Source organism: Oncorhynchus kisutch, linkage group LG6, assembly GCF_002021735.2.
Source record: "Oncorhynchus kisutch isolate 150728-3 linkage group LG6, Okis_V2, whole genome shotgun sequence".
NCBI classification, from domain to species: Eukaryota; Metazoa; Chordata; class Actinopteri; order Salmoniformes; family Salmonidae; genus Oncorhynchus; species Oncorhynchus kisutch.
Window position 1 is genome coordinate 45,150,295 of NC_034179.2, and position 12,606 is coordinate 45,162,900.

Sequence of the window (12,606 nt, forward strand, 5' to 3'; positions counted from 1 at the left end):
AATCACATCATCCGTTTTGTCACTAAAGCACCTTATACCACCCACCACTGCGACTTGTATGCTCTAGTCGGCTGGCCCTCGCTACATATTCGTCGCCAGACCCACTGGCTCCAGGTCATCTACAAGTCCATGCTAGGTAAAGCTCCGCCTTATCTCAGCTCACTGGTCACGATGGCAACACCCATCCGTAGCACGCGCTCCAGCAGGTGTATCTCACTGATCATCCCTAAAGCCAACACCTCATTTGGCCGCCTTTCGTTCCAGTACTCTGCTGCCTGTGACTGGAACGAATTGCAAAAATTGCTGAAGTTGGAGACTTTTATCTCCCTCACCAACTTCAAACATCAGCTATCTGAGCAGCTAACCGATCGCTGCAGCTGTACATAGTCTATTGGTAAATAGCCCACCCATTTTCACCTACCTCATCACCATACTGTTTTAATTTATTTACTTTTCTGCTCTTTTGCACACCAATATCTCTACCTGTACATGACCATCTGATCATTTATCACTCCAGTGTTAATCTGCAAAATTGTAATTATTCGCCTACCTCCTCATGCCTTTTGCACACATTGTATATAGACTCCCCCTTTTTTTCCTACTGTGTTATTGACTTGTTAATTGTTTACTCCATGTGTAACTCTGTGTTGTCTGTTCACACTGCTATGCTTTATCTTGGCCAGGTCACAGTTGCAAATGAGAACTTGTTCTCAACTAGCCTACCTGGTTAAATAAAGGTGAAATAAAAAATAAAAATTAAGTTGCACCCCCTTTTGCCCTCAGAACAATCTCAATTCGATAGGACGTATTGGGAGAGAGTAGCTCCTTTTTGTACCGACAAGATTGTGGTTATATGAAGAAACCGATAGATGAATATATATCCAAGTAACCAGGAGAGATTGAGCGGTCCGTTACAGTGGCTTGCGAAAGTCAAATCAAATTTTATTTGTCACATACACATGGTTAGCAGATGTTAATGCGAGTGTAGCGAAATGCTTGTGCTTCTAGTTCTGACAATGCAGTAATAACCAACGAGTAATCTAACCTAACAATTTCACACCAACTACCTTATACACACAAGTGTAAAGGGATGAAGAATATGTACATAAAGATATATGAATGAGTGATGGTACAGAACGGCATAGGCAAGAGGCAGTAGATGGTATCGAGTACAGTATATACATATGAGTAATGTAGGGTATGTAAACATTATATAAAGTGGCATTGTTTAAAGTGGCTAGTGATATATTTTTTACATCAATTTTTCCGTTATTAAAGTGGCTGGAGTTGAGTCAGTATGTTGGCAGCAGCCACTCAATGTTCGTGGTGGCTGTTTAACAGTCTGATGGCCTTGAGATAGAAGCTGTTTTTCAGTCTCTCGGTCCCAGCTTTGATGCACCTGTACTGACCTCGCCTTCTGGATGATAGCGGGGTGAACAGGCAGTGGCTCGGATCGTTGATGTCCTTGATGATCTTTATGGCCTTCCTGTGACATCGGGTGGTGTAGGTGTCCTGGAGGGCAGGTAGTTTGCCCCCGGTGATGCGTTGTGCAGACCTCACGACCCTCTGGAGAGCCTTACGGTTGTGGGAGGAGCAGTTGCCGTACCAGGCGGTGATACAGCCCGACAGGATGCTCTCGATTGTGCATCTGTTTGAGTGCTTTTGGTGACGAGCCAAATTTGTTCAGCCTCCTGAGGTTGAAGAGGCGCTGCTGTACCACCTTCACCACGCTGTCTGTGTGGGTGGACCAATTCAGTTTTGTATTCAACCCCTTGGCATTTTTCCTATTTTGTTGCCTTACAACCTGCAATTAAAATGGATGTTTTGGGGGTCTTTATATCATTTGATTAAACACCCAGATGATTGAAGATGAAAAATATGTTTTTATTGTCAAACAAACAAGGAATAAGACAAACTGAAAACTTGAGTGTGCATAACTATTCTATTCACCCCCCAAAGTCAATACTTTGTAGAGACACCTTTTGCAGCAATTACAGCTGCAAGTCTCTTGGGGTATTTCTCTATAAGGTTGGCACAACTAGCCACTGAGATTTTTGCCTATTCTTCAAGGCAAAACTGCTCCAGCTGGATGGGTTCCGCTGGTGTACAGTAATCTTTAAGTCACACCACAGATTCTCAATTGGATTGAGGTCTAGGCTTTGACTAGACCATTCCAAGACATTTAAATGTTTCCCATTAAACCACTCAAGTGTCCTGATGGAAGGTGAACCTCCGTCCCAGTCTCAATTCCCCTGAAGACTGAAACAGGTTTCCCTCAAGAATTTCCCTGTATTTAGTGCCATCCATCATTCCTTAAATTCTGACAAGTTTCCCAGTCCCTGCCAGTGAAAACATCCCCACAGCATGATGCTGCCACCACCATGCTTCACTGTGGGGATGGTGGGGTGTTGAGTTTGCGACAGACATAGCGTTTCCATTGATTGACAAAAAGCTACATTTTAGTCTCATCTGAACAGAGTACCTTCTTCCATATGTTTGGGGAGTCTCCCACCTGCCTTTTACTTATTTTTTTCTTTAAGCAATGGCTTTTTTCTTGACACTCTTCCGGAAGTCCCAGTTCTATGGAATGTACGGCATAAAGTGGTTCTATGGACAGATACTCCAATCTCCACTGTGGAGCTTTGCAGCTCCTTCAGGGTTATCTTTGGTCTCTTTGTTGCCTCTCTGATTAATGCCCTCCTTTCCACTTTTTAATAATGGATTTAATGGTGCTCTGTGGGATGTTCAAAGTTTCCGATATTTTTTTATAGCTCAACCCTGATCTGTACTTCTCCACAGCTTTGTCCCTGACCTGTTTGGAGAGCTCCTTGGTCAGAATTGGTGTGTATATATACTGAGATCATGTGACACTTAGATTGCACACAGGTGGACTTTATTTAACTAATTATGTGACTTCTGAAGGTAATTGGTTGCACCAGATCTTTTTAGGGGCTTCATGGCAAAGGGGGTGAATACATATATACGCACCACTTTTCAGTTTTTTATTTTCTGGATTTTCTTTTAAACAAATACTTTTTTTCATTTCACTTCACCAATTTGGACTATTTTGTGTCTGTCCATTACATGAAATCCAAATAAAAATCCATTTAAATTACAGGTTGTAATGCAACAAAATTGGAAAAACACCAAATGGGGATGAATACTTTTGCAAGGCACTGTATTCACAACAGTGAACCAATCTGTGAGTAAAGTGAAACTGAGACTCGAACCCAGCACGCCATGGCTTGCCTTAGAGGAAAAGTCAAAGAACAACTTGGAGACGCAAATGAGAGCAGCTGCCAGCTGAACTATATCCAGAAAAACACATCTAAAATTCTCTCTAAATCTGTTGTTAAAAAAGTAGATTTGCTCGAAAGGAAAGTAGTCTATCGAGTCAGATATGCATATACAGGGTGGGTGAGTGGACGAACAAGACAAAAGTCAATTGTTCTGTGTGTGTGCGTGTGTGTAGGCGAGAGGGTGTGAGTGGGTGTATGTGTGGGTATGTGTCTGTGTATATGAATGGGAGAGTGGATGTGTGTGGGCGGGAGAAATGTGACGAGGCGTGGGTTGTAGAGATACAAAAGAGGTAATTAGAAACAACAATGAGATTAATGATAATTTCTGATAATAAGTTTCTATGAACATTTATATAAATCAGAATTAAACCGCAGTTGGATGGATCCTATAGCCTTCTTAGACTTAACAACTCTGAAGTAACTATCAGTAGACAAAAAAATAATCATTAAATACAGGTCACCCAGGATGAAATATTAGATACGGTTAAAACATTTGCCTGTACAAAAGCACCAGGAATGGATGGCTTTCTCATAGAAATCTATTCAACATTTTGTGACAATGTAGCCACCTTATTTACACATGACAACATACGTCACTTAATTCAGTACTCCCTAGTTGCATGTATCAAACAGTTATTTCAGTTATATTCAAACCAGGAAAATCTGGAGTCCCTTGCTGATTTATAGACCCATAAGTTTAATTCATTGTGACAATAAAATAATAACAAAGCTTATAAGCAATAGAATGGCAAAAATATTACCAGACTTGATACATATTAATCAAACTGGGTTTATTAAAAATAGACACTTGCTGTACAAACAAATACAAGAACATGTTCCAGTTTAAACCTCCTTAGGGATTCCGTAGGATCGGTGTGTCCCTATACCGGGATGGTTGTTGCTAACGTGCGCTAATGTGACTAGAATGACATTGTAAGTAACAGCAAACTTTCCAGGACATAGACATGTCTTATCTGGGCAGAAAGCTTAAATTATTGTTAATCTAACTGCACTGTCCATTTTGTTGTTTGTATAGAGTGCACAACAACAAAACACTAATCACGGCAACTGGTTTGATACATTCACCTCTGAAGGTAAATAATGTACTTACATTCAGTAATCTTGCTCTGATTTGTCATCCTGAGGGTCCCAGAGATAAAATGTAGCATAGTTTTGTTCGATAAAATTTGGGAACTGGGTTCTACAGTTTGAAGCCCTGCTGTCTCTGGCTCCACACCCACCCCTCCCGGCCATCTAGATGTGTGAAAGTTAGTGTATAAGCTAATGATCCATTATGCATGACATTTCTGGGAGTGTGTAAACTTACATTTTTTATTACCATATAATTTTTGTATGTTCTCTATAGTTATGTACTTAAATGTATAAATTGACCATTTTTAGGCAGACTTGATAGAAAATATTGTGCAGTGTTGCAACACTTCATTGGATCAATCTGAAACTTTGCACACACACCTCTGCCATCTCGTGGCCAAGATCAAATATGTCTAGACTCCTATATTATATTATGGATATTCAAAGATTCTGGATATTCAAAGATTCTGAAACAAAAATAAATAATAGGAAACACATGGATTTTTTCTTTGTATTAGCTTTTACCAGATCTAATGTGTTATATTCTCCTACATTAATTCTCCTACATTCACATTTCCACAAATTTCAAAGCGTTTCCTTTCAAATGGCATCAAGAATATGCATATCCTTGCTTCAGGTCCTGAGCTACAGGCAGTTAGATTTGGGTATGTCATTTTAGGCAAAAATTGAAAAAACTGGTCTGATTCTTAAGACGTACAATACGCAAAAAAAATGGATATAGATTTATCAATAATGGCTGTTGATGTAGAAAAGGCTTCACATCGTCTTGAATGGCCTTTTCTATTCAAAACGTTGAAGTTTTCAACTTCCAGCTAAATTAATAAATATTGTATAAATGTTCTAAAGCAAAAATATACACAAATAATACATTATTATATTGCTTTACAAAGCGGCACAAGACAGGGATGTCTCCCCTCCTGTTTGTACTGTATTGAACCAGTTGCAGAAAATTAGACAGACCCCAAACGTAACAGGTACCAGTATTGGTAAACATGAATTTAAACTAAACTAATTTGCATCACCTGACATACCTGACCAATACTGAAAACTCAATGTCCCCTTTGCAAAAAATATTTTCAGAATACAAAAAAACCTCAGGTTATAAAATTAACATGGGGAAAAAATTAAGAAATAATGGCAATGAGAAAAATAATAACTCGATCTACAGCAACCCTTTAAGTTGACCACAAAAAAATATGAAATACTTAGAAAGCTTAGTAAGTGACAACAAACAACACATATATAAAGAACTTTAATCCATTACTCAACAAAATGAAAGCAGATCTAATTCAAATGGAATAAAACTTTTTTTCTTATTTTTTTCTCTGTGCTACCAATTACCCCACCGAAGACATTATTTAAAAAGGTATACTCGGTCATAAGACTTTTTTTATATGGGCGAATAAAATTCAGAGAATAAAAAGGAAAGGTTTACATCTTCCTAAGTCTTAGGGTGGTTTTAACTCGCTACCCAAGGCTTTTACTTATAACATATAGTTAAATGCACTGAGGAACAATGGGTACATATTGAAGATGCGCATGCTCATCCCCAGCACTGAAGGTCCCCAAGAACAGAGTGGCCTCCATCATTCTTAAATGGAAGAAGTTTAGAAACTTCCAGAAGGACAACCATCTCTGCAGCACTCCACCAATCATGCCTTTATGCTAGAGTGGCCAAACAGAAGCCACTTCTCAGTAACAGGCACACGATAACCCTCTTGGAGTTTGCCAAGAGGCACCTAAAGGACTCTCAGACCATGAGATACAAGATTCTCTGGTCTGATGAAACCAAGATTGAACTCGTTGGCCTGAATTCCAAGCGTCACGTCTGGAGGAAACCTGGCACCCTCCCTACAGTGAAGCATGGTGGTGGCAGCATCATGCTGTGAGGATGTTTTCAGTGGCAGGGACTGGGAGATCAGTCAGAATCGAGGGAAAGATGAACGGAGCAAAGTACAGAGAGATCCTTGATGAAAAATGTTGTAGCGTCATACCCAAGAAGTATTTTTACTGTAATCGCTGTCAAAGGGGCTTCAACAAAGTACTGAGTAAAAGGGTCTGAATACTTATGTAAATGTGATATTTCAGTTTTTTTAATACATTTGCAAAAAATGTATGCTTTATCATTATGGGGTACTGTGTGTAGTTTGCTTATGATAAAAAAACAATTTAATCAATTTTAGAATAAGAAGAAAGTGGAAAAAGCCAAGATTCTAATTCATTTTCTAAAAACCCAACAGACCTGAATACTCTCTTAATGTGTGTATTTTTAATTTAACCTTTATATACTTAGGCAAGTCAGTTAAGAACAAATTCTTATTTTACAATGACGGCCTACTCCGGCCAAACCTTCCCCTAACGACGCTGGGCCAATTGTGCACCGCCCTATGGAACTCCTGATCACGGTCGGTTGTGATACAGCCTGGGATCGAACCAGGGTCTGTAGTGATGCCTCTAGCGCTGAGATGCAGTGCCTTAGACCACTGAGCCACTTTGGAGCATTATACGTGGATGGGTTGCATCCACTACATTGCCCAATCCATATGTTTTATGAATCCGGTGCAGGAGGGTGGTTTAGAGCTGTAAATCACTGTGACAGGGATGTGGGGAGATGGAGGCTCCATAGAGTAATAAACAGATTTTTCTCCTCCACACAGGCACTCTGGAACACTGTCTTTTTGCTGTCCTCCCTTTGTCCTTCCATCTCACAACACACACATTCACTTGTATACTAATGTGCATTCACGTACATATACACACTCACACACGTGCTACACACACACACACACACACACACACACACACACACACACACACACACACTCAGTGGATGATGTTCTAAATAGCTTCTGTTCTCTGTCCTCAGGCTATCCTGCAGGTTATCCTCAGGCTCCTACCTACACACCCAACCTCTACCAGACTGGCAGCCCAGGCTATCCCCAAGGTAAGAACACACATGCACACATGAACATGCACGGAAACACACATCCGTGGAAACACACATCCGCGCAAGCACACACAGACATGCTTGCAAGCACACACAGACATGCACATAAGCACAGACAAGCCTGCACACACACAGTTTTATCAAACTAGAAATCCACTCTATCTCCGCAGGTAAGAATATACACACGTAATAGAACACACACTACATGAATGAGATTGCTGGTGCATGCTATTCAAAGGTAAGAACACCTGCATGCACCGTTCGTGAGTGCATCACTCACAGCACTCCCGCAGCACGCCAGAACGTCTCAATCCACAGATTCACAGTATTCATGGAATGGGATCTAGACATTGTCATGTGTCTAATCTTGGCACCTTCTCAGAACGTGGAAGGAAAAGGTGAATTTGCCCCTAGACACTGATCTTGGATCAGTTTGGCATTTTCCCCACTAATGGTTAAGATTAGGTGAGGGGATGCTGATCCAAGACCTGTACCTACGGGAAACTTCACCCCAGAGCCTTCACAATGCCTTGAGTACTCTTATGTAGAGCTGCTAAAGAGGCTTTGTTCATATTGCATCCACACAGTGCTCTAGAAAGTTCTGTTCAGATTCCCAAAGTGTGTGTGTGTGTGTGTGTGCTGTGTGTTAAGTCATAGGGAGTACATGTTGGCCATGGCCACAAAAAAGATTGTTAATAAGATAATTCCTCATTTATTTTCTGTTTTATTTGGATAAACGATTTTCAGATGTAGGCCTTAGTATGGTTGTTGGTTAAGTTTGCCCTTTGTTGTTAGATGATGGCTTGAGATGTTTGTCACTTAGTGAAACTGAAATAACCTGGGGTTGAATTGGCTTTTTATTATCGTAAATACTGAAATACTATTTATCATTGAGATGTCTAGAAGCAGGTCTCTCTATCACCTCCTTGTGCTAGCTAGTACACATGAATATAGTTCCAATGTAATGCATCTCTCAACCCCTGTGCATGGAGAGGGAAGGGTTGTGTAGATACAAGGGTTGGGGTCAATTCCTTTTAAATTCAGTAAGTACATTTGAATTCAAATTTCATCCATGGTTCTCTATGAGAAAAAAATGTACCTGAAATTTCAGTTTACTTCCTGAATTGACTGAACTGAGATGGAATTGACCCTAACTGTGGTAGCTAGTAGTTTGTGTCGTGGTTGGTGGTGATCCATATTTGTTATGTGTAGTGGTTTTACTGCATTTCTCCTGGAGCTCCAGTGGGTTTGATGGGCTTCAAAGAGTGTAGTGAAATAGGTCAGTAAGAGCTGTGACAGCTGTGCCATGTTGTCGTCGACAGTGCAGTGCAGCACTGCCTTTACTGGGTTGGGTCATGTTTACTAGGCATGAAACACAAGAAAATACGTCCAAAACTAAGCCCAAGTTGTGCAATAGAGGAGTGTGTGTTGATTGTGTGAAACGTTATGTATTCTACTGTATATGTGTACTCTCTGTGTGTGTACTCTCTGTGTGTGCACACTTTGTGTATGTACTCTATTTCTGTACTGTGTGTGTGTATAAAGTTTCTAGTGAAAGTCTACAGTCTTCACATTTTGCTGCCTTAAAATGTAATCTAAAAATGTATTTGAAAATGTTTTCCTACCAATGTACGTTGGTACTCCACATTTCAAAGTTAAATATAAATTATACAACATTTTCCTAATTAATACAAATTATAAAACAAAGATGTATTGATTGCGTATGTCTTCACACCCCAGAGTTAATACTTGGTGGAAGCACCTTTGGCAGCCATTACAGCTGTAAATCATTTTGAATACGATTCAACAAACTTTGCAAAACTCTTAGGTCAACATATATCCATTGTTTTTGTCAAAATTGCTCAAGCTCAGTAAACTTGTTTGGGAGTCATTGATTCACAGCAACATTCAAATTATCTTTGATTTTCAAGCAGGTTAAAGTCAGGACTGAGACTCGACCATTGAGGAACACTCGACACCATTCTGGTGTGACTTTGGCATAAACATTTGTAATTTTCCCGCTGAAAAATCCCAGGGTTAGGTATTCCGAAGACTGAGGCAGATTTTCCTCTAACTTTTTATCTGGGGTTTACTCCTTTCATATTTATTTTGATCCTAACAAACTCTCCAGTTTCCTTCCAATGACAAACATACCAATAACATGATGCTGCCACTACAATACCAGAAAATATTTTATAATTTTTCTTTCACTTTGAAAATGTAGAGTAAGTTCTATAGATTGGTAGGAAAATTATAATGTTACATTTAAAAATAATAATAATTTCAAGGCAGAAAAATGTTAAGACTGCAAGGGGTGTGTAGACTTTCTCTAGTGACTGTATGTGTACTGTTTACTCTGTGTGTATTCTCTATGTGAGTGCTTGTGTGAGTTCATTTGCATGCGGTGTGTGTTCTATTACTATCTATCCATGTCTGTCTTCTGTGTCTCTCTGTGTTCTATTGTATGTGTGTGTGAGCGTGTGTGTGTGTGTAATCTCTCTGTGTCTGTGTCTGGGACAGTGCTGCTGGTGAAGCAGGGCTGGCCCCAGGCCTCCGGTGCTGCAGGGGCCCTAGAGGGCTCCTATGACCTGGCCATGGACGCAGGCTCAGAGGGCCGCCAGTACCAGGCCTCAGCCGCAGCTTTCAGTAAATATGACCCTATGTACTCTACACACTCACACACAAACACAAATCCTATATGTATGCACACAGACACACACACACGTTTGTACGCACACACAGATGTATGTACACACATGTTGCACACGCTGGCATGGCTGGGGTACATTCAATGCTGGACTGGGTTTTTGAGCTGTTGGGAAATGGGTTAGGAAAAGGTTTGGAGTAGGACAGGCCGTAGAAAGATGTGAGGTAGTGAGTGAAATCACATGGGCAAGTGACATCTTAGGGGAAGGGGCTGTGTGTTGGCATCATGCTTGGTTTTGTGCTGTGCTGTATCATAAAACACGGATGCTGGATACTGCAGCAAACGTTCTTCTCATATAGGGAAACGATGTTTCAGTTGGATAGGTAATGTGTGTTTCAGTCATGAAAGTGATTTGGTGGTGTCCTAACATGAATGTAATGATCCGTGTCCTATCACCCACCAGAACGGACAGTTATGTGTGTGCCTGTGGGTGTTTTGAGTATTATTTGTTTTGGTTAACATTCTGTGTGTAGTTAGTCATCGCTAAGTTGTCTAACATGTGAAATGTTCACCATTGCAGTTGACTACCGACTGATAAATATAGAAATTACCGTGCGTCACAATAACTACTAATTATTATTTGTAGATCAGTCAGTCACAATTGACCAAAACTGCATCATGTCTGCTGCAATGTCGAACAAACCCAGCAGGTTGAGGTTTATTGTAATGAGTCTTGTCCTGGGGGAAGAACTGAGGGATTTCCCCTTAGAAAGGCCAGCTGCACAGTCAACATTTGATATATTGTTAAAAATTAATGAAAGCAAAAATAATGTTTTTGCTCTTCATTTATGGTTAGGCATTAGGTTTAGCAGTGTGATTCGGGTTAGGTTTAAAGTCAGATTTTGTGGCTTTGCCAGCTAGTGACCACTCTGCAGAGCTGTTTTCTGAACAAGATTCATGATGAAAAACACTTTGGGCATTCATACCGCTGGTTCTGCTTCAAGTCTATGGAAACCATAGACTTAGATAGACAATACATCATTATATCTGTCCCTTTATGGCGTCTGTGACAGCACGGGCAGCACGCCATTGAGACATTTTTATTTTACTGCTATGCGTTGGCAAACAAACAAAGGGTGCACACTGCCATCTAGAGTCTGTTGTTTGAACAAGTATAAAGCCAAGGTTGGCAATTTACTTGTCACCTGTAGTTATGGAGTATAATTCATTGGCTGATGCCTCAGGGGGACCTGGATGGAATTATGTGATCCTTCCTTAAAACTTCTTAGGGCTGAAATCCCGCTAACGGGATCGATATGACAACAGTCAGTGAAAGTGCAGGGTGCCAAATTCAAAACAACAGAAATCTCATAATTAAATTAAAACATACAACTATCTTATACCTTTTTTAAAGGTAATCGTGTTGTTAATCACACCACAGTGTCCGATTTCAAATAGGCTTTACAGCGAAAGCACCACAAACGATTGTTAGGTCAGAGCCAAGCCACAGAAAAACAGCCATTTTTTCCAGCCAAAGAGAGGAGTCACAAAACTAACAAATAGAGAGAAAATTGATCACTAACCGTTTATAATCTTCATCAGATGACACTCCTAGGACTTCATGTTACACAATACATGTATGTTTTGTTTGATAAAGTTCATATTTATATAAAAAAAATCTGAGTTTACATTGGCGCGTTACGTTCAGTAGTTCCAAAAACATCCGGTGATTTGGCAGAGAGCCACATCAATTTACAGAAATTCTCATCATAAATGTTGCTGAAAATACAAGTGTTATAAATGGAATTAGAGATATACTTCTTAATGCAACCGCTGTGTCAGATTTCAAAAAAGCTTTACGGAAACAGCAAACCATGCAATAATCTGAGAACGGCGCTCAGAAAACAAATAAATATATCCTCCATGTTGGAGTCAACAGAAATCAGAAATAACATTATAAATATTCACTTACCTTTGATCTTCATCAGAATGCACTCCCAGGAATCCCAGTTCCACAATAAATGTTTGATTTGTACGATAGTGTCCATCATTTATGTCCAAATAGCTTATTTTGTTAGGGTGTTTAGTGCACAAATCCAAACGCACATTCAGGTCCAGCCGTACGTCGGACGAAAAATTATATTACAGGTCGTAGAAACATTTCAAACTAAGTATAGAATCTATCTTTAGGATGTTTTTATCATAAGTCTTCAATAACGCTCCAACCGGAGAATTCCTATGTCTGTAGAAAAGCAAAGGAACGCAGCTCCCTCTCATGTGAAATGCACGTGACCAGCGTGTGGCGCTCTGCCAGACCTCTGACTCATTCCCCTCTCATTCGGCCTCACTTCACAGTAGAAGCCTCAAACAAGTTTCTAAAGACTGTTGACATCTATTGGAAGCCTTAGGATGTACAACAACCAATATCCCACTGTATCTTTAATAGGGGCTGAGTTGAAAACCTACAAGCCTCAGATTTCCCACTTCCTGTTTGGATTTTTTTTCTCAGGTTTTTGCCTGCCATATGAGTTCTGGTTATACTCACAGACATCATTCAAACAGTTTTAGAAACGTCAGTGTTTTCTATCCAATACTACTAA

At 40.1% G+C, this 12,606-nt stretch overlaps 1 protein-coding gene across 6 annotated transcripts in view; it reads left to right on the forward strand.

Annotated features, from left to right (window-relative positions):
* LOC109887560 (protein FAM168A) overlaps positions 1–12,606 on the forward strand; it is a 96,943-nt gene that overhangs the window by 65,415 nt on the left and 18,922 nt on the right. For 4 of the 6 annotated variants that reach the window (XM_031826797.1, XM_031826794.1, XM_031826796.1 and 1 more), the window contains 2 exons: positions 7,279–7,356; positions 9,880–10,005. In XM_031826797.1, coding sequence (XP_031682657.1) covers positions 7,279–7,356; positions 9,880–10,005 — 204 coding nt within the window. The remainder of the gene's footprint in view (positions 1–7,278; positions 7,357–9,879; positions 10,006–12,606) is intronic. The other 2 variants (XM_031826798.1, XM_031826799.1) reach the window with 1 other exon arrangement.